Consider the following 21,955-nt stretch of genomic DNA (forward strand, 5'->3'; position numbering starts at 1 on the left):
CTAGGTGACAGTGAGGGGGATGGACACGGAGACAGCAGCAGGAGAGGAGGAATCGAGAGAAAAATCCAAATTTGGGGTGGGAAACATGAGGGGAGAAAAGGGCAGAAAAAATGAGGTAAAAAATGGGAAAAAAAAGGGGAAAAAGGGCAGAAAATGTGAGAGGAAAAATGGCGGGAAACGTGAGGGGAGAAAATGGAGGGGAAGTGAGGGGAGAAAATGGAGGGAAAGTGAGGGGAGAAAATGGAGGGAAACGTGAGGGGAGAAAATGGAGGGAAATGTGAGGGGAGAAAATGGAGGGAAATGTGGGGAGAGAAAATGGAGGGAAATGTGAGGGGAGAAAATGGGGGGAAACGTGAGGGGGGAAATGGAGGGAAAGGTGAGGGGAGAAAATGGAGGGAAATGTGAGGGGAGAAAATGGAGGGAAAGGTGAGGGGAGAAAATGGAGGGAAATGTGAGGGGAGAAAATGGAGAGGAAGTGAGGGGAGAAAATGGGGGGAAACCTGAGGGGAGAAAATGGTGGGAAAAGTGAGGGGAGAAAATGGGGGGAAATGTGAGGGGAGAAAATGGGGGGAATGTGAGGGGGGAAAATGGGAAATGTGAGGGGAGAAAATGGGGGGAAATGTGAGGGGAGAAAATGGAGGGAAATGTGAGGGGGGAAATGGAGGGAAATGTGAGGGGGGAAATGGAGGGAAATGTGAGGGGGGAATGGAGGGAAATGTGAGGGGAGAAAATGGAGGGAAAGTGAGGGGAGAAAATGGGGGGAAACGTGAGGGGGGAAAATGGGGGGAAACGTGAGGGGGGAAATGGAGGGAAATGTGAGGGGAGAAAATGGGGGGAAACATGAGGGGAGAAATGGAGGGAAATGTGAGGGGAGAAAATGGAGGGGAAGTGAGGGGAGAAAATGGGGGGAAACGTGAGGGGAGAAAATGGTGGGAAATGTGAGGGGGGAAATGGAGGGAAATGTGAGGGGAGAAAATGGGCGGAAATGTGAGGGGAGAAAATGGGGGGAAACGTGAGGGGAGAAAATGGGGGGAAACGTGAGGGGAGAAAATGGAGGGAAAGTGAGGGGAGAAAATGGAGGGAAATGTGAGGGGAGAACATGGAGGGAAATGTGAGTGGAGAAAAAGGGGGGAAATGGGAGGGGAGAAAATGGAGGGAAATGTGAGGGGAGAAAATGGAGGGGAAGTGAGGGGAGAAAATGGAGGGAAATGTGAGGGGAGAAAATGGAGGGACATGTGAGGGGAGAAAATGGAGGGACATGTGAGGGGAGAAAATGGAGGGAAATGTGAGGGGAGAAAATGGGGGGAAATGTGAGGGGAGAAAATGGAGGGAAACGTGAGGGGAGAAAATGGAGGGAAAGTGAGGGGAGAAAATGGAGGGAAACGTGAGGGGGGGAAATGGTGGGAAAAGTGAGGGGGGAAATGGAGGGAAATGTGAGGGGAGAAAATGGAGGGAAATGTGAGGGGGGAAAATGGGAAATGTGAGGGGAGAAAATGGAGGGAAATGTGAGGGGAGAAAATGGTGGGAAAAGTGAGGGGAGAAAATGGAGGGAAATGTGATGGGGGAAAATGGGGGGAAATGTGAGGGGAGAAAATGGAGGGAAAGGTGAGGGGAGAAAATGGGGGGAAACGTGAGGGGAGAAAATGGAGGGAAATGTGAGGGGGGAAATGGAGGGAAATGTGAGGGGGGAAATGGAGGGAAATGTGAGGGGAGAAAATGGTGGGAAAAGTGAGGGGAGAAAATGGAGGGAAATGTGAGGGGAGAAAATGGGGGGAAATGTGAGGGGGGAAATGGGGGGAAATGTGAGGAGACAAAATGGAGGGAAATGTGAGGGGGGAAATGGGGGGAAATGGGAGGGGAGAAAATGGGGGGAAATGTGAGGGGAGAAAATGGGGGGAAATGGGAGGGGGAAAATGGGGGGAAATGTGAGGGGAGAAAATGGAGGGGAAGTGAGGGGAGAAAATGGAGGGAAATGTGAGGGGAGAACATGGAGGGAAATGTGAGTGGAGAAAAAGGGGGGAAATGGGAGGGGAGAAAATGGAGGGAAATGTGAGGGGAGAAAATGGAGGGGAAGTGAGGGGAGAAAATGGAGGGAAATGTGAGGGGACAAAATGGAGGGACATGTGAGGGGAGAAAATGGAGGGAAATGTGAGGGGAGAAAATGGAGGGAAATGTGAGGGGACAAAATGGAGGGAAATGTGAGGGGATAAGGGCAGAAAAGGTGAGGTAAAAAATGGGAAAGATAAGGGGGAAAAGGGTGGAAAATGTAAGAGGAGAAAGAGTGGGGAACGTGAGGGGAGAAAAGGGCGGGAAAACGTGAAGGGGGAAAAGGGCGGGAAAACGTGAGGGGAGAAAAGGGCGGGAAAACGTGAGGGGAGAAAAGAGCGGGAAAATGTGAGGGGAGCAGGGGGTGACGCATGAAGGAAAAGGACAGAAAATATAAGGTAAGAAAATGGGGAAAAAGAGGGAGAAAGAGGGTGGAAAACGTGAGGCAAAAAATGGGAAATAAGAGGGTGAAAATGGTGGGAAGCGTGAGGGCAGAAAATGTCAGGAAACAGGAGGGTGAAAATGTCCGGAAATATGAGGGGGGAAAAGGGTGGGAAACGTGAGGTAAAAAATGAGAAATAAGTGGGTGAAAATGGAGGGAAGCCTGAGGGGAGAAAATGTTGGGAAATGTGAGGGTGAAAAAGGGTGGAAAATGTGAGGTAAAAAATGGGAAGTAAGAGAGGGAAAATGGCAGGAAATGTGGAGGGAGACTTTTGGGAAATGTGAGGGGGAAAATGTGAGGAAATGTGAGGGGGGAAAAGGGTGGGAAACATGAGGTAAAAAATGGTAAACCTGAGGGTGAAAATGGCAGGAAGCACGAAGTTAAAAAATGTTGGGAAATGTGAAGGGGGAAAAGGGAGAGAAATGTGAGGTGAAAAATGGGAAATAAGAGGGTGAAAATGGCAGAAAACATGAAGGGGGAGAAAATGTTGGGAAACATGAGGGGAGAAAATGCTGGGAAATGTGAGGGGGGAAGAAGGTGGAAACTGTGAGGTAAAAAATGGGAAACGTGAGGGAAAAAATGGGAAATAAGAGGGTGAAAATGTTGGGAAATGTGAGCAGTCTGTGCTGAGCGGCCTCTGGCAAGGGCCTGTCCTCCAGTGGTCCTTGTGGGGGATATAATAATAATAATAATAATAATAATAATAATAATAATAATAATAATAATTATAGTAGATTTATAAATTTTATTGCTATATTATGATATATTATATTTTAATTTTATTATATAAATTTATTCTTATAATTGTAACTATTATAATAATTATTGTTATTATTATTATTAATAATAATTGTAATAGTAATAGTAAAAAAATTATTTTGGGGTAAATCCTGGAAATCCCTCACTCGGGGAGGAGGAAGGCAACACACAGCTCTTGGGGTTTTTTTGGGAAAAACCCAAATCAAGTTATTTCTCTATTCCCCTGCACGGAAATGCGTTTGTGGGGAGAGCTGAGGGCTTCTGGCGTTAAATTCGACCAAAAATCTCCAACTCTGTATTCGGTTCTCTGTCTGGGGCAGCCCTGCCGCCTCCCTGCCCCAACCTCGGCGAGTTAAAATCCCCCAAAACTTCGAGTTTCTCCCCAAAACATCGGGATTTTCAAAAAAAATCGTGTTTCTCCCGAAAACCTCGTGTTTCTCCCTAAAATCTCGGATTTTCCCCTAAAACCGCTAGATTTTTCCCCCAAAACTCGGGTTTCCCCACAAACTCCCCTAAAACCTCGGGTTTTTCCCTAAAATGTCGGGTTTTCCCCTAAACCCTGGGTGTTTTCCCTAAAACCTCGGGGTTTTCCCTAAAACCTCGGGTTTTCCCCTAAAATCTCAGGTTTTTTCTCTAAAATCTCGGGTTTTTTCTCTAAAATCTCGGGTTTTTTCCCTAAAATCTCGGGTTTTCCCCTATAATCTCGGTTTTTTTCCTCTAAAATCTCAGGTTTCTCCCTAAACCCTCGGGTTTTTCCCCAAACCTCGGCTTTCTCCCTAAAGCCGCTAGATATTTCCCAAAACCTCGGGGTTTTCCCCTAAAATCTCGGGTTTTCCTCAAAACCGTGGGTTTTTCCCCAAATCCTCGTGTTTCTCCCTAAAGCCGCTAGACTTTCCCCCCAACCTCGGGTTTCTCCCCAAAAACCTCGGGTTTTTCCCCAAAACCTCGGGTTTCTCCCCAAAAACCTCAGGTTTTTCCCCAAAACCTCGGGGTTTCCCATTGAAAGATCGGATTATTCCCTAAAAACATGGTTTCTCCCTAAAATCGCGGATTTTCCCCCAAAACCTCGTGTTTTTCATTAAAACCTCGGTTTTCTCCCGAAAACCTCGGGGTTTTCTCCAAAACTTCAGTTTTTCTCCCCGAAACCTCGTGTTTCTCCCTAAAATCTCTTTTTTTCCTCAGAATCCCCTTTTTTCCCCCTCAAACCTCGGGTTTCTCCCTAAACCCTCTTATTTTTTTCCCCAGAACCGCTCGATTTTTCCCCACAACCGCGAGTTTTTTCCCCAAATCCTCGGGCTTTTCCCCAAAACCGCGAGGTTTCTCCCCAGATCCGCGGGTTTTTCCCCAAATCCTCTCGATTTTCCCAAAACCCCGAGGTTTTTCCCCAATCCCCTTGGTCCCACCCCGCGGCCCTCCCCGGCAGAGCCCGGATAGCTCAGTCGGTAGAGCATCAGACTTTTAATCTGAGGGTCCAGGGTTCAAGTCCCTGTTCGGGCGAATCTCTTTTTCGTCTTCTTTTTTCTATTTTTTTCCCTTTTCCCCCCTTTTTCCCCTTTTTTCCCCTTTTCCCTCTTTTCCCAGCCCACCCCGGGGGTCTCCCCGCCCCCTCCCGCCGGCGCGGCCCGCGGTCTCTTTTTCCTGGCGGAGGGAGCGGCGCGGAGGGATCCGGGCGGTCCCATGGTGTAATGGTGAGCACTCTGGACTCTGAATCCAGCGATCCGAGTTCGAATCTCGGTGGGACCTGCGTCCTCTTTTGCGGGAGGCACCCGCCCTGGGGTGTCCCCGGGCTGTCCCTGCTTTGTGGTGTCCCCAAGGTGTCCCCGGGCTGTCCCTGCTTTGGGGAGTCCCCAAGGTGTCCCCGGGCTGTCTCTGCTTTGGGGTGTCCCCAGGGTGTCCCTGCTTTGGGGTGTCCCCAGGATGTCCCAGGGCTGTCCCTGCTTTGGGGTGTCCCCAGGGTGTCCCCAGGCTGTCCTTGCTTTGGGGTGCCCCCAGGGTGTCCCTGCTTTGGGGTGTCCCCAGGGTGTCCCAGGGCTGTCCCTGCTTTGGGGTGTCCCCAAGGTGTCCCCGGGCTGTCCCTGCTTTGGGGTGTCCCCAGGATGTCCCAGGGCTGTCTCTGCTTTGGGGTGTCCCCAAGGTGTCCCCGGGCTGTCCCTGCTTTGGGGTGTCCCCAGGATGTCCCCGGGCTGTCCCTGCTTTGGGGTGTCCCCAGGGTGTCCCTGGGCTGTCCTTGCTTTGGGGTGTCCCCAGGGTGTCCCCGGGCTGTCCCTGCTTTGGGGTGTCCCCAGGATGTCCCAGGGCTGTCCCTGCTTTGGGGTGTCCCCAGGGTGTCCCTGGGCTGTCCCTGCTTTGGGGTGTCCCCAAGGTGTCCCCGAGCTGTCCCTGCTTTGGGGTGTCCCCAGGGTGTCCCCAGGCTGTCCCTGCTTTGGGGTGTCCCCAAGCTGTCCCTGCTTTGGGGTGTCCCCAAGGTGTCCCCAGGCTGTCCCTGCTTTGGGGTGTCCCCAGGGTGTCCCCAGGCTGTCCTTGCTTTGGGGTGCCCCCAGGGTGTCCCTGCTTTGGGGTGTCCCCAGGGTGTCCCTGAGATGTCCCCAGGGTGACCCCGAGGTGTCCCTGCTTCAGGGGTGTCCCTGCTTTGCGGCGTTCTTGCAGTGTCCCCAGGGTGTCCCTGAGGTGTCCCCAAGGTGTCCCAGACGGACAGCTGGGCTGGCAGAGGCCGGACAGAGGGACAGCCATGATGGCCCATGCTGGATGGCCGGACAGAGGCCGGACAGACGGACAGAGGCTGGACAGAGGGACAGAGGCTGGACAGACGGACAGAGGCTGGACAGAGGGACAGAGGCTGGACAGATGGACAGAGGCTGGACAGATGGACAGAGGCTGGACAGACGGACAGAGGCTGGACAGAGGGACAGAGGCTGGACAGACGGACAGAGGCTGGACAGATGGACAGAGGCCGGACAGACGGACAGAGGCCGGACAGATGGACAGAGGCCGGACAGGTGGACAGAGGCTGGACAGATGGACAGAGGCCGGACAGATGGACAGAGGCTGGACAGATGGACAGAGGCCGGACAGAGGGACAGAGGCTGGACAGATGGACTGGCAGAGGCCGGACAGCCTGATAGAGGCCGGACAGATGGACAGAGGCTGGACAGACGGACAGAGGCTGGACAGATGGACAGAGGCTGGACAGAGGGACAGAGGCCGGACAGAGGGACAGAGGCTGGACAGAGGGACAGAGGCTGGACAGAGGGACAGAGGCCGGACAGATGGACAGAGGCCGGACAGATGGACAGAGGCCGGACAGAGGGACAGAGGCCGGACAGATGGACAGCTGGGCTGGCAGAGGATGGACAGCCGGACAGCCGGACAGCCGGCCGTGCGGACAGACATGCAGGCAGGCAGGCAGGCAGAGCCAGCGGGCCGTGGCAGCCGTGCCCACGGAGCCGCTCCCGGGGGCGGGGAGGCCAAAGGGAAGGGAGCAGCCGGGGAGGAGGAAGGAAAACAAACAGAGAGCACGAACCAAAGAGCAGCGACCTCGGCCCCCGGCATGGCCCAAAGGTCACCCGGCGGACCTTGGCCAGCGGCCCCGCCGCGCTGGTGGCCATGGCGGTGCTGCCGGCCCTGGTGGCCCTGCTGGCCGTGCTGCTGGTGCTGGTTCCTCTGGTGGCGGCGCGCTCGGCGCCCTTCCTGTGGCGGGACCTGGCCTTCTTCGGCACCATGGCGCGGTCGTCGCTGCGCTGCCGCCGGCGCCTGGCCGCCCGGCCGGCCACCACGCTGCTGGACGTGTTCCGGCAGCACGTCCGGCTGCGGCCGCGCCACCCGCTGCTGCTCTTCCAGGACCAGGTGTTCACCTTCGAGGACCTGGAGCGCCGCAGCAACCGCGCCGCCTGGGCGCTGCGGCGGCGCGCGGGGCTGCGCGGCGGCCGGACGGTGGCCGTGTTCCTGCCCAACGAGCCGGCCTACCTGTGGACGTGGCTGGCCTTGGCCAAGCTGGGCTGTCCCATGGCGTGTCTCAACTGCAACGTCCGCGGCCGCGCGCTGCGGCACGCGCTGGAGGCGGCCGAGGCCACCGTGGTGCTGGCCAGCCCTGGTGAGAGGGGACAACGCGGGGTTCGGGGGGTTTGTGGCCACCAAGGCCACCGTGGTGCTGGCCAGCCCTGGTGAGAGGGGACAACAGAGGGTTTGGAGGGGTTTGGGGCCACCAGGGTCACTGTGGTGCTGGCCAGCCCTGGTGAGAGGGGACAACGGGGGGTTTGGGGCCACCAGGGTCACCGTGGTGCTGGCCAGCCCTGGTGAGAGGGGACAACGCGGGGGTTGGGGCCACCAGGGTCACCATGGTGCTGGCCAGCCCTGGTGAGAGGGGACAACAGAGGGTTTGGAGGGGTTTGGGGCCACCAAGGCCACCGTGGTGCTGGCCAGCCCTGGTGAGAGGGGACACTGCGGTGTTTGGAGGGATTTGGGGACGTGAGGGGGTTGTGGCCACCAAGGCCACTGTGGTGCTTGCCACCAAGGCCACCCTCATGTGTGCCAGCCCTGGTGAGAGGGGACAGCGCAGTGTTTGGGGGGTTTGTTCGGGATCTTGGTGGGTGTGTGGCCACCAAGGCCACCCTGGTTGGAGGGGACAATGTGGCATTTGAGGGGGTTTGGGGACTCAGTGGAGTTGTGGCCACCAGGGTCACTGTGGTGCTGGCCAGCCCTGGCGAGAGGGGACAACGGGGGGTTCAGGGGGGTTTGTGGCCACCAAAGCCACCATGGTGAGAGGGGACAATGTGGTGTTGGGAGGTTTGGGGACGAGAGGGCCACCAAGGCCACCAGGGTCTGTGCCAGCCCTGGTGAGAGGGGACAGTGTGGTGTTCGGGGGGGGTTTGTGGCCACCAAGGCCACTGTGGTGCTGGCCAATTCCAGTGAGTGACCATAGGGTGGGGGGATTTACACGTGTGTCACTGTCCCCAGGAGTGTCCCTGTCCCTGTGTGTGTCCCTGTCCCTGAGTGTCACTGTCCCTGTGTGTGTCACTGTCCCTGTGTGTGTCCCTGTATGTCACTATCTCTGTGTGTGTCCCTGTGTGTGTCCCTGTCCCTGTGTGTGTCACTATCTCTGTATGTGTCCCTGTGTGTGTCACTGTGCCTGTGAGTGCCACTATCCCTGTCCCTGTGTGTGTCCCTGTGTGTGTCACTGTGTGTCACTGTCACTCTGTATGTCCCTGTCCCTGTGTGTGTCCCTGTGTGTCCCTGTCCCTGTCCCTGTCCCTGTGTCACCCTCAGGTGCTCCCACAGGACCGGGGCTCCCTTGGGGGTGACCCTGTTTGGGATCCCTGAGGGGGCCTGGCTGGCTGGGACCCCCTTGGGGTGCTGGGGGTCTGGGGGGGTCACAGGACCCCTTTGGGGTGCTGGGGGTCTGGGGGGGTCACAGGAGCCCCCTTGGGGTGCTGGGGGTCCGGGGGGTCACAGGACCCCTTTGGGGTGCTGGGGGTCTGGGGGGGTGACTGAGGGTCACAGGACCCCCTTTGGGGTGCTCTGGGTGCCCCTCGGGTTTTTGTGGGTTTTTTTGGGGTGCTCTGGGTGCTCTTTGGGCAGGTTTGGGGTGCTCTGGGTGCCCCTGGTGGTTTTGGGGTGTCTGTGGGGTCAGGGAGCCCTTTTGGGGTGCTCTGGGTGCCCCTCGGTTTTGGGGGGTCAGGGAGCCCTTTTGGGGTGCTCTGGGTGCCCCCCAGGGTCCCGCAGGGAACCCGCTGGGTGCCCGGGGCCCTTGGGTGCCCCTCCTGGGTGGGTCTGGTGCCCACCTGAGCAGGTGCCCATTTGGGATTCCAGCTGTGCCCACCTGAGAATCTTTACCCATCCACCCATTCCCGGGGTGCCCACCTGGGCAGGTGCCCACCTGGGGGTACGCTGGGGTGCCCACCTGAGAACCTCGACCCACCCGTGATTCCAGGTGTGCCCACCTGACCAGGTGCCCGTTTGGGATTCCAGCTGTGCCCACCTGGGAACCTTGCCCTGCCCACCCATTCTGGGTGTGCCCACCTGGGCAGGTGCCCATTTGGGATTCCAGCTGTGCCCACCTGACCCGGTGCCCATCTGGGGATACCAGGGGGGTCCACCTGGGGCCCTTGGATCCCCATCCCTCATTCCCGGGGTGCCCACCTGCCCAGGTGCCCATTTGGGGCTCCAGCCATGCCCACCTGCCCATTTGGGGCTCCAGCCATGCCCACCTGCCCATTTGGGACTCCAGCCATGCCCACCTGCCCAGGTGCCCATTTGGGGTTACCTTGAGGTGCCCACCTGGGGTTCTTGGACCCCCACCCATTCAGGCTGTGCCCACCTGCCCAGGTGCCCATGTGGGACTCCAGCTGTGCCCACCTGCCCAGGTGCCCATGTGGGACTCCAGCCGTGCCCACCTGCCCAGGTGCCCGTGCAGGCTCAGCCCCGTGTCCGTGTGTCCCGCAGAGCTCCGCGAGGCCGTGGAGGAGGTCCTGCCCGACCTGCGGCGCGATGGCGTCTCCGTGTTCTACCTGAGCGCGGCGTCGCCCACGGCAGGTGTGGAGGCGCTGCTGCCCGCCATCGAGGCCGCACCTGCCGAGCCGCCGCCCGCCGGGCACCGCGCCGGCGTCGGCGCCAACTCCAAGGCCATGTACATCTACACCTCGGGCACCACAGGTGAGTGCGCGGCTTGGGGGGGCGTGGGCACCTTGGGGGGCTTCCTGGACCATCGTGGGTTCACCTGGGCCAGGTGTGTCCTGGCTGTGCCCACATGGGCAGCTTGGAGGGGCTTGGGGAGCTTCCTGGACCATGGTGGGTCCACCTGGGCCAGGTGTGTCCTGGCTCTGGCCACACGTGGGCAGGTAAGCGTTGGAGGAGTCCTGGGGGGCTTCATCCAGCCCTGACCATGGGGGGCCCACCTGGGCCAGGTGTGTCCTGGCTGTGTCCAGATGGGCAGGTTGGAGGGGCTTGGGGGGCTTCCTGGACTGTGGTGGGTCCACCTGGGCCAGGTGTGTCCTGGCCGTGTCCATGTGGGTCAGTCGGCATTGCTGGAAAGGGTCTTGGGGGTCTTTCTGCTACCCTGACCATGGTAGGTCCACCTGGGCCAGGTGTGTCCTGGCCGTGTCCAGATGGGCAGGTTGGAGGGGCTTGGGGGGCTTCCTGGACCGTGGTGGGTCCACCTGGGCCAGGTGTGTCCTGGCTGTGTCCACATGGGCAGCTTGGAGGACCTTGGGGGGCTTCCTGGACCGTGGTGGGCCCACCTGGGCCAGGTGTGTCCTGGCTCTGGCCACACGTGGGCAGGTAAGCGTTGGAGGAGTCCTGGGGGGCTTCATCCAGCCCTGACCATGGGGGGTTCACCTGGGCCAGGTGTGTCCTGGCTGTGTCCACAGGAGCCCCCACAACCCCCAGGACCCCCCAGACCCCCCAGGAGCCCCAGGAGCCCCCAGGACCTCCAGGACCCCCAGGAGCCACAGGAAGCCCCAGGACACCCAGGACCCCCCACGACCCCCAGGACCCCCAAGACCCCCCAGGACCCTCCAGGACCCCCAGGATCCCCCGGGACCTCTAGGACCCCCAGGAGCCCCAGGACCCCCAGAACCTCCCAGGACCCCCAGGACCCCCAGGACCCCCCAGGAGTCCCAGGAGCCCCAGGAGCCCCAGGACCCCCAGGACCCCCCGGACCCCCCAGGACCCCCCGGGACCTCCAGGACCCCCAGGAGCCCCAGGACCCCCAGAAGCCCCCAGGACCCCCAGGACCCCCCAGGACCCCCAGGACCCCCCGGACCCCCAGAACCCCAAGGACCCCCAGGAGCCCCAGGACTCCCAGGACTCCCAGGAGCCCCAGAACCCCCCAGGACCCCCCGGACCCCCAGGACCCCCAGGACCCCCAGAACCCCCCAGGACCCCCCGGACCCCCAGGACCCCCAGGACCCCCAGGAGCCCCCAGGACCCCCAGGAGCCCCCAGGACCCCCCAGACCCCCAGGAGCCCCAGGAGCCCCAGTACCCCCAGGAGCCCCAGGAGCCCCAGGACCCCCAGGACCCCCAGGACCCCCAGGAGCCCCCAGGAGCCCCCAGGAGCCCCAGGACCCCCAGGAGCCCCAGGACCCCCAGGACCCCCAGGAGCCCCCAGGAGCCCCAGGACCCCCCAAGACCCCCAGGAGGCCGCGAGGTCCCACCCAGGCCGTTGTCCCCGCAGGGCTGCCCAAGGCCGCGGTGATCACGGAGATGAAGATGATGATGGTGGCCAGCCTGGCGCGCATCTGCGGGCTGCGGCCCCACGACGTCGTCTACACCACGCTGCCGCTCTACCACTCGGCCGGGCTCCTGGTGGGGCTGGGAGGGTGCCTGGACGTGGGTACGGACACGGAGGGAGCGACGGACAGACGGACGGCGTGGAGGGATGGAGGGATGGATGGGGGATGGATGGATGGATGGATGGATGGATGGATGGATGGATGGATGGATGGATGGATGGATGATGGATGGATGATGGATGATGATGGATGGATGGATGGATGGATGGGGGATGGATGGGGGATGGATGGATGATGGATGGATGGATGATGGATGGGGGATGGATGGATGATGGATGGATGGATGGGGGATGGATGGATGATGGATGGATGGATGATGGATGGATGGATGGATGGATGGATGATGGATGGGGGATGGATGGATGGATGGATGGATGGATGGATGGATGGATGGATGGATGGAGGGATGGATGGATGGATGATGGATGGATGATGGATGGATGGATGGATGGATGGGGGATGGATGGATGGATGGATGGATGGATGATGGATGGATGATGGATGGATGGATGGATGGGGGATGGATGGATGGATGGATGGATGGATGATGGATGGATGATGGATGGATGGATGGATGGATGGATGGATGATGGATGGATGATGGATGGATGGATGGATGGATGGATGATGGATGGATGATGGATGGATGGATGATGGATGGATGGATGGATGATGGATGGATGGATGGATGGATGGATGGATGGATGATGGATGGATGGATGGATGGATGGATGATGGATGGATGATGGATGGATGGATGGATGGATGGATGATGGATGGATGATGGATGGATGGATGGATGATGGAGGGATGGATGGATGGATGATGGATGGATGGGGGATGGATGGATGGATGATGGATGGATGATGGATGATGGATGGATGGATGGATGGAAGGATGGATGGATGGATGGATGGATGATGGATGGATGGATGGATGGATGGGGGATGGATGGATGATGGATGATGGATGGATGGATGGATGGATGGGGGATGGATGGATGATGGATGGATGGATGGATGGATGGGGGATGGATGGATGGATGGATGGATGATGGATGGATGGATGGATGGATGGATGGATGGATGGATGGATGGATGATGGATGGATGATGGATGGATGGATGGATGGATGGATGATGGATGATGGATGGATGGATGGATGGATGATGGATGGATGGATGGGGGATGGATGGATGAATGGATGATGGATGGATGGGGGATGGATGGATGGATGATGGATGGATGGATGATGGATGGATGGATGGATGGATGGATGGATGGATGATGGATGGATGGATGGGGGATGGATGGATGGATGGATGGATGGATGGATGGATGATGGATGGATGGATGGATGGATGGATGGATGATGGATGGATGGATGGATGGATGGATGGATGGATGATGGATGGATGGATGGGGGATGGATGGATGGATGGATGGATGGATGGATGGATGGATGATGGATGGATGGATGGATGGATGGATGATGGATGGATGGATGGATGGATGGATGGATGATGGATGGATGGACGGACGGACGGACGGATGGATGGATGGAGACAAGGAGGAAAGTGAAGCTGGGCTCTGTCACCGTCCCCTGCCGTGTCCCCAGGTGCCACCTGTGTCCTGCGCTCCAAGTTCTCGGCCTCCCAGTTCTGGCCCGACTGCCGGCGCTACAACGTCTCCGTCATCCAGTACGTGGGCGAGCTCATGCGCTACCTGTGCCACACGCCCCAGGTGAGGCCCCGCCCTCCCCAAACCCCCCCCGAGGTGTCACCAGCTCCCCCGTCACACCCCACGGTGGCCCTGTCCCCGTGTCACCCCCCAGCGCGCCGACGACCGCGAGCACGGCGTGCGCATGGCGCTGGGCAACGGCCTGCGGGCCGAGGTGTGGCGGGAGTTCCTGCGGCGCTTCGGGCCCGTGGCCGTCTGGGAGTTCTACGGCGCCACCGAGGGCAACGCCGGCTTCATCAACTACACCGGCAAGGTGGGCGCCGTGGGCAGGGCCAACCCCTTCATCAAGGTGAGCACGTCCTCTTTGGAGCACACCAAGGTAGCCCCTCAGGTTGGGTTTCAGCCAAGGAAAGGCTTGGTTGAGTCTTGGATGGAGCTCTTGGCGGTGGAGCACACGGTGGCATCTCCAGGGAAGCCAACACCATCCATCAGGGTGGGCTGGCACCACGGCAGAGTCTCCAGAAGGGCCTTGTCACACCCAAAATGAGTCCCCTCCAAACGGTTGGCCAGGCTGACCCAACAGTGCTGACGTGCAGGTTTGGGGGTGTCCACGGGGACCTGGTCATCTCCAGGGCCCTCTGGTGCCACCTCTCAGCCAGCACCCACCTGTGGAGCTAAAGCTCAAAAATCAGATTTGGACCAAAAGTTGGGACAGAGCAAAAGCTCAAAAATCAGATTTTGGACCAAAAATTGGGACAGAGCAAAAGTTGCAAAAATCAGATTTTGGACCAAAAGTTGGGACAGAGCAAAAGGTCAAAAATCAGATTTGGACCAAAACTGGGACGGAGCAAAAGCTGCAAAAATCCGATTTTGGAGCTAAAGTTGGGACAGAGCAAAAGTTGCAAAAATCAGATTTTGGACCAAAAGTTGGGACGGAGCAAAAGCTCAAAAATCAGATTTTTGAGGAAAAGCTTGAAGGGACCAAAAGCTCAAAAATCAGATTTTGGACCAAAATTGAGACAGAACAAAATTTGCAAAAATCAGATTTTGGAGCTAAAGCTGGGATGGGGAAAAGCTGCAAAAATCCGATTTTTGAGCAAAAGAGCAAAAGCTCAAAAATCGGATTTTTCCCCCTTTTCCCCACGGGGTTTCCCCCAGCTCCTGGATTTGGAAGGTGCCACCAATGAGTTCATTGCCTTTAGAATGGATGGGATCAAATATTTAAATAACTCATTTAAATAACTTTAAATCAGATTTAAGTTTGGTGATTTCAAGTAAAAAAATTTAAATTAAAGGCAATTAAAAGCAAATGGTTTTTAACAGGCAGAATGCTGGGATTGGGGGCGTGCCCGTGGGTTGGAACAGACCAATCACAGCACGGCACACCCGGAAGGGGGAGGAAATTCTGGAACTTTCCACAGGAAGGAAATTCTGGACATTTCCATGGGAATTAAATTGGCCCAGAAATCAAATTCTGGAACTCTCCACGGGAAGGAAATTCTGGAAATTTCCACGAGAGGGAAATTCTGGAAATTTCCATGGGAGGGAAAGTCTGGAAATTTCCATGGGAATGAATTCTGGAAATTTCTATGGGAAGGAAACTCTGGAAATTTCCACGGGAAGGAAATTCTGGAAATTTCCACGAGAGGGAAATTCTGGAAAATTCCATGGGAAGGAAATTCTGGAAATTTCCACGGAATTAATTCTGGAAATTTCTATGGGAGGGAAATTCTGGAAATTTCCAAAGGAAGAAAAATTCCACGGGAATGAATTCTGGAAATTTCCATGGGAAGGAAACTCTGGAAATTTCCACGGGAAGGAAAATTCCACGGGAAGGAAATTCTGGAAATTTCCATGGGAAGGAAATTTCCACGGGAGGGAAACTCTGGAAATTTCCACAGAATGAATTCTGGAAATTTCCATGGGAGGGAAATTCTGGAAATTTCCACGGGAAGGAAATTTCCATGGGAAGGAAATTCTGGAAATTTCCATGGGAAGGAAATTTCCATGGGAGGGAAACTCTGGAAATTTCCACGGGAAGGAAATTCTGGAAATTTCCATGGGAAGGATATTCTGGAAATTTCCATGGGAAGGAAATTTCCATGGGAGGGAAACTCTGGAAATTTCCACAGGAATGAATTCTGGAAATTTCTATGGGAGGGAAATTCTGGAAATTTCCACGGGAGAGGGAAATTCTGGAAATTTCCACGAGAGGGAAATTCTGGAAATTTCCATGGGAAGGAAATTTCTGTGGGAGGGAAACTGGAAATTTCCACGGGAATGAATTCTGGAAATTTCTATGGGAGGGAAATTCTGGAAATTTCCACGGGAAGGAAATTCCTACAAGAAGGAAATTCTGGACATTTCCACGGAATGAATTCTGGATATTTCTATGGGAGGGAAACTCTGGAAATTTCCATGGGAAGGAAATTCTGGAAATTTCCATGGGAAGGAAATCCTGGACATTTCCACGGGAAGGAAATTCCTACAAGAAGGAAATTCTGGACATTTCCACGAGAGGGAAATTCTGGAACTTTCCATGGAGGGAAGTCCCCCTCCCTGTCCTACCGCGGTTCCTCCCTGCCCTGCAGCTCTTCGCGCCCTTCGAGCTGGTCAGGTACAACGTGGAGCTGGACGAGCCCGTGCGCGACCACCGCGGGCTCTGCGTCCCCACCAAACCCGGTGAGGGCGGCCGGCGACGCGCCCAAACCTCCTCTCCACGGAGGCCACCAGGAGCCCCTGGAAGAAGCCACGGGAAGGGGGCTGGGCAGCCTCCAACCTTCCTCTTCCTCGCTCAGGTGAGACGGGGCTGCTGGTGATAAAGATCACCAAGAACACGCCGTTCCACGGCTACGCCGGCGACGCGCAGAAGACCCAGAAGAAGATCCTGAGGGACGTCTTGGCCAAGGGCGACGCCTTCTTCAACAGCGGCGACCTCCTCATGATGGACGCAGAGGGGTTCATCTACTTCCAGGACCGCGTCGGCGACACCTTCCGGTAACTGCGGGCGGCCGGGTCCCCCCTTGGGGTCCCCCAGGAGCAGGGGATGATGAGGAGGATCTTCATCCACCTTTCATAGGCTGATGGATTATTTTATGGTCGATATCGTACGAAAAGGAAATGAGAGATGGAAATTGTACAGGGAGAGCAGGAGGAAGGGTTTCACTAGAGGGAGAAGGGAAGGAGCCATGATCAAATCTGGTGGCTGCTCACCCGGCTGGGGCTGGGATTGGCCATCGAGTCAAAAACCATGTCACAGTAAACGATTCTCCAGAGCACATTCCACAGCAGCCAAAGGTGGAGAGGCTGAAGGAGCTGCTCAGGAGGAAAGGTCCTGGCAGGAGGATTTTCCCTAAAATATCCCAGCCAGGCCCCTGACGGCCCCGTCCCTTCTCCTCCCCAGCTGGAAGGGCGAGAACGTGGCCACGACGGAGGTGGAGGCCACGCTGGCCCTGGTCAGCTTCATCCAGGAGGTCAACGTCTACGGCGTGGCCGTGCCGGGTGAGTCCCACCAAAATGAGGACCTGGGGGGGGTTGAGGTGGGTGAGGTGTCCCCAGGTGTGTGAGCCACCACCAGGAAGGTTCCAAAGGGGTTTTTTAGCACCCGGAGGAGCTCTGAGCACAAAACATCCCCCACACAACGGCCCAAGGATGGCCCAAAGTGGTGAAAACGGGACTTGGTTGCCCAAAGCGAGTGTCGGGCGCCGGGTTGGGTCCGTGTGGCCACGAAGGAGGCAGAAACCGGGAGATTTCACCCAAAATGGGCACCCAGGATGGTTCTGGGCACCCCCAGAACATCTCCACCACCATCCCAAACTGGGACAAACCCACCCAACACCCCCCCCCAGTAGCCCAGGGGGCTCCAAGAAGGCCCCGAGGAGATGAGGTCGCCCCAGGTGACCCCAGGTGAGCCCAGGTGACGTCGGCAGGGTGCGAGGGCCGCTGTGGCATGGCCGCCGTGCGCCTCAAGGACGGGGCCGCCTTCGACGGGGACAAACTCTTCGCCTTCACGCAGGACACGCTGCCCGCCTACGCCGCCCCCCGCTTCATCCGCATCCAGGTCAGCGCTGGGGGCGGGGCTGGCCTGGCGGGGGGAGGGCCCAGCACTGCAACGGCCAATCGTGGCCGGGTGGAGCCATGGGAGGGTTTGGGATGGAAGAGGCACTGGAGCTCCTCCAGATCTGGTCATGGCCAGGTGGAATCATGGGAGGGTTTGGGTTGGAGGGGACTTTGGAGCTCATGGAATGGTGGAACTCATGGAATCATGGGAGGGTTTGGGTTGGAGGGGTCTTCAGAACTCATCCAGATCTGGTCATGGTGGGGTGGAATCATGGAGTGGTTTGGGTTGGAGAAGGCTTTAGAGTTCATCCAGTTCCATCACGGCAGGATGGAGTCATGGAATGGTTTGGGTTGGAGGGGACTTTGAAGCTCCTCCAGTTCCATCATGGCCAGGTGGAGTCATGGGTTGGAGAAGGCTTTAGAGCTCTTCCAGTTCCATCCTGGCAGGAGGGAGTCATGGGAGGGTTTGGGTTGGAGGGGACTTTGGAGCTCATGGAATGGTGGAACTCATGGAGTCATGGGAGGGTTTGGGTTGGAGGGGACTTCAGAACTCATCCAGATCTGGTCATGGCAGGGTGGAATCATGGGAGGATTTGGGTTGGAGGGGACTTTGGAGCTCCTCCAGTTCCACCCTGGCCAGGTGGAATCATGGAAGGGTTTGGGTTGGAGGGGACTTTGGAGCTCCTCCAGTTGTGGCCATGGCCAGGTGGAATCATGGGAGGGTTTGGGTTGGAGGGGACTTCAGAGCTCCTCCAGTTCCATCCTGGCCAGGTGGAGTCTTGGGTTGGAGAAGGCTTCAGAGCTCTTCCAGTTCCATCATGGCCAGGTGGAGTCATGGGAGGGTTTGGATTGGAAGGGTGTTCAGAGCTCTTCCAGATCTGGTCATGGCGGGGTGGAATCATGGGAGGGTTTGGGTTGGAGAAGGCTTCAGAGTTCATCCAGTTCCATCATGGCAGGATGGAGACATGGGAGGGTTTGGATTGGAGGGGACTTTGGAGCTCATGGAATGGTGGAACTCATGGAATCATGGGAGGGTTTGGGTTGGAGGGGAGTTTAGAACTTCAGAGCTCCTCCAGTTCCATCCTGGCCAGGTGGAGTCATGGAGTGGTTTGGGTTGGAGGGGACCTCAGAGCTCCTCCAGTGAACCACCTGGTGCCAGTGGTGGTCACCTGGTGCCAACGGGGGTCACCTTCTGACAAAGGTAGTCACTCTGTGCCAGCTAGTGTCACCTGGTGCCAGCGGGGTAACCTGCTGCCAAAGGTGGTCACCTGGAGACAATGGGGTCACCTGGTGCCAACAAGAATCACCTGGTGCCACCAGGGGTCACCTGGTGCCAATGGGGTCACCTGGAGCCAATGATGGTCACCTGGTGCCACCAGGGGTCACCTGGTGCCAACGGGGGTCACCTGGCGCCAACGAGAATCACCTGGTGCCACCAGGGGTCACCTGGTGCCAATGGGATCACCTGGAGCCAGTGATGGTCACCTGGTGCCAATGGTGGTCACCTGGTGCTAATGGTGGTCACCTGGTGCCAATGAGGTCATCTGGTGCCAACGGGGGTCACCTGGTGCCAATGAGGTCACCTGGAGCCAATGATGGTCACCTGGTGCCAGTGGTGGTCACCTGGTGCCAATGAGGTCATCTGGTGCCAATGGGGGTCACCTCGTGCCAATGGTGGTCATCCGGTGCCAAAGGTGGTCACCTGGAGACAATGGGGTCACCTGGTGCCAACGAGAATCAGCTGGTGCCACCAGGGGTCACCTGGTGCCAGCGGGGGTCACCTGGTGCCAATGATGGTCACCTGGTGCCAATGGGGATCACCTGGTGCCAACAAGAATCACCTGGTGCCAATGGGGGGGTCACCTGGTGCCAGCGGGGGTCACCTGGTGCCAATGATGGTCACCTGGTGCCAACGGGGGTCACCTGGTGCCAATAAGAATCACCTGGTGCCAACGGGGGTCACCTGGTGCCAGCGGGGGTCACCTGGTGCCAGCGGGGGTCACCTGGTGCCAACAAGAATCACCTGGTGCCAACGGGGGTCACCTGGTGCCAGCGGGGGTCACCTGGTGCCAACGGGGGTCACCTGGTGCCAGCGGGGGTCACCTGGTGCCAAGAATCACCTGGTGCCAACGGGGGTCACCTGGTGCCAATGGTGGTCACCTGGTGCCAACAAGAATCACCTGGTGCCAACGGGGGTCACCTGGTGCCAACGGGGGTCACCTGGTGCCAAGAATCACCTGGTGCCAACGGGGGTCACCTGGTGCCAACGGGGGTCACCTGGTGCCAAGAATCACCTGGTGCCAATGGGGGTCACCTGGTGCCAATGGGATCACCTGGTGCCAATGGGGGTCACCTGGTGCCGCCGGGGGTCACCTGGTGCCACCAATGTCCCTGTCCCCAGGAGGCGCTGGAGGTCACGGGCACCTTCAAGCAGTGCAAGACCCACCTGGTGCAGGAGGGCTTTGACCCCACCCAGGTGCGGGACCGGCTGTTCCTGCGCGACCCCGCGCGCCGAGCCTACGTCCCGCTGAGCGCCGCCGCCTTCCGCGACATCCAGGAGGGGAGGCTGCTGCTCTAATTAGCCACAGCGGCTCATTAGGGGCTAATTAAGCACTTCGGGCAGGTCGGGAGCCCCTCGGAGCTGCTGGAAATGAAACCCTCCGTTCCCATTTTTGAGTTTTCTTTGGGATTGTGGCGGCTCCTCTGGGCGCTCCTCGGTGGCCCCAGGGCGCTGATGGCCCCGCGGTCATTAGCAACGGCTAATTAGTGGCTAATTAAGCACTTTGGGGAGGTCTGGAGCACCTTGGAGTTGCTGGAAATTAAACCCGTCATTCCCATTTTTGGCTGCCAAAGGTTTTGGGTCTTCTTTGGGATTGCGGCGGCTCCGCGGCGGCCCCAGGACGCTGATGGCCCCGCGGTAATTAGCAGAGGTTAATTAGGAGCTAATCAGGCACTCTGGAGTTGGCCTTAGCCCGGAAATGAAACCCTTAATTCCCAGGTTTGGAGGTTTTTTGGGATTGTAGCGGCTCCTCCGGGGGCTCCGCGCTGGCCCCAGGGCGCTGATGGCCCCGGAGTAATTAGCAAAGGTTAATTAATTGTTAATCCCTTCCCTCCGGAGCTCCACCAGCCGCACCCGCACGGCGAAATCTTTTCTTTCCAAACCTCCGCGCCACCTCCGAGCCTCGGAGCTCCTCCAAGCCCTCAGCGCCCTCCTCCTCCTCCATCTCTGAGCAGCTCCGGGCGCTCCTTGGAGCTCCTCCGCTATCCCCTCCCTGTGGAGCTCCACGGGCTCCTTGGAGCTCCTCCGCTCTCCCCTTCCCCTGGAGCTCCACCAGCCGCAGCTCCACCGGCTCCTTGGAGCTCCTCCGCTCTCCCCTCCCACTGGAGCTCCACGGGCTCTCCTTGGAGCTCCTCCGCAGCTCAGCCCCCTCTCCCCTCCCTCTGGAGCTCCACCAGCCGCACCTCCGGGCGCTCCTTGGAGCTCCTCCGCGGCTCGGAGCCCGCTCTCCCCTTCCCCTGGAGCTCCACCAGCCGCAGCTCCGCGGCTCGGAGCCCGCTCTCCCCTCCCTGTGGAGCTCCACGGGCTCCTTGGAGCTCCTCCGCGGCTCGGAGCCCGCTCTCCCCTGACTCTGCTCCTTGGAGCTCCTCCGGGGACTCTCTGTGGAGCTCCACGGGCTCCTTGGAGTTCTCCGCTCTCCCCTCCCTCTGGAGCTCCACCAGCCGCACCTCCGGGCGCTTCTTGGAGCTCCTCCGCGGCTCGGAGCCCGCTCTCCCCTTCCCCTGGAGCTCCACCAGCTGCAGCTCCGCGGCTCGGAGCCCGCTCTCCCCTTCCCCTGGAGCTCCACCAGCCGCACCTCCGGGCGCTCCTTGGAGCTCCTCCGCGGCTCGGAGCCCGCTCTCCCCTTCCCCTGGAGCTCCACCAGCCGCACCTCCGGGCGCTCCTTGGAGCTCCTCCGCGGCTCGGAGCCCGCTCTCCCCTGACTCTGCTCCTTGGAGCTCCTCCGCGGACTCTCTGTGGAGCTCCACGGGCTCCTTGGAGTTCTCCGCTCTCCCCTCCCTCTGGAGCTCCACCAGCCGCACCTCCGGGCGCTCCTTGGAGCTCCTCCGCGGCTCGGAGCCCGCTCTCCCCTTCCCCTGGAGCTCCACCAGCTGCAGCTCCGCGGCTCGGAGCCCGCTCTCCCCTTCCCCTGGAGCTCCACCAGCCGCAGCTCCGCGGCTCGGAGCCCGCTCTCCCCTCCCTGTGGAGCTCCACGGGCTCCTTGGAGCTCCTCCGCGGCTCGGAGCCCGCTCTCCCCTGACTCTGCTCCTTGGAGCTCCTCCGCGGACTCTCTGTGGAGCTCCACGGGCTCCTTGGAGTTCTCCGCTCTCCCCTCCCTCTGGAGCTCCACCAGCCGCACCTCCGGGCGCTCCTTGGAGCTCCTCCGCGGCTCGGAGCCCGCTCTCCCCTTCCCCTGGAGCTCCACCAGCTGCAGCTCCGCGGCTCGGAGCCCGCTCTCCCCTTCCCCTGGAGCTCCACCAGCCGCACCTCCGGGCGCTCCTTGGAGCTCCTCCGCGGCTCGGAGCCCGCTCTCCCCTTCCCCTGGAGCTCCACCAGCCGCACCTCCGGGCGCTCCTTGGAGCTCCTCCGCGGCTCGGAGCCCGCTCTCCCCTGACTCTGCTCCTTGGAGCTCCTCCGCGGACTCTC

The 21,955-nt window shown here is 58.7% G+C and overlaps 1 protein-coding gene and 2 non-coding genes across 3 annotated transcripts; all 3 read left to right on the forward strand.

Annotated features, from left to right (window-relative positions):
- Positions 1-4,671: 4,671 nt before the first annotated feature.
- TRNAK-UUU (transfer RNA lysine (anticodon UUU)) lies at positions 4,672-4,744 on the forward strand. The gene has a single exon. It is a non-coding gene; the product is annotated as a tRNA-Lys (tRNA).
- A 174-nt stretch (positions 4,745-4,918) lies between these two features.
- Positions 4,919-4,990, forward strand: TRNAQ-CUG (transfer RNA glutamine (anticodon CUG)). The gene has a single exon. It is a non-coding gene; the product is annotated as a tRNA-Gln (tRNA).
- Positions 4,991-6,517: 1,527 nt separating this feature from the next.
- SLC27A5 (solute carrier family 27 member 5) lies at positions 6,518-20,110 on the forward strand. Its single transcript, XM_059860800.1, has 10 exons — positions 6,518-7,337; positions 9,686-9,895; positions 11,416-11,574; positions 13,151-13,275; positions 13,367-13,561; positions 15,804-15,894; positions 16,011-16,209; positions 16,616-16,713; positions 17,142-17,272; positions 19,673-20,110. The coding sequence occupies exons 1-10, from the start codon at positions 6,533-6,535 to the stop codon at positions 19,847-19,849; spliced, it is 2,190 nt and encodes a 729-aa protein (XP_059716783.1). The 5' UTR covers positions 6,518-6,532; the 3' UTR covers positions 19,850-20,110.
- Positions 20,111-21,955: the final 1,845 nt, after the last annotated feature.

Source organism: Haemorhous mexicanus, chromosome 16 (genome assembly GCF_027477595.1).
Source record: "Haemorhous mexicanus isolate bHaeMex1 chromosome 16, bHaeMex1.pri, whole genome shotgun sequence".
Taxonomy (NCBI): Eukaryota; Metazoa; Chordata; class Aves; order Passeriformes; family Fringillidae; genus Haemorhous; species Haemorhous mexicanus.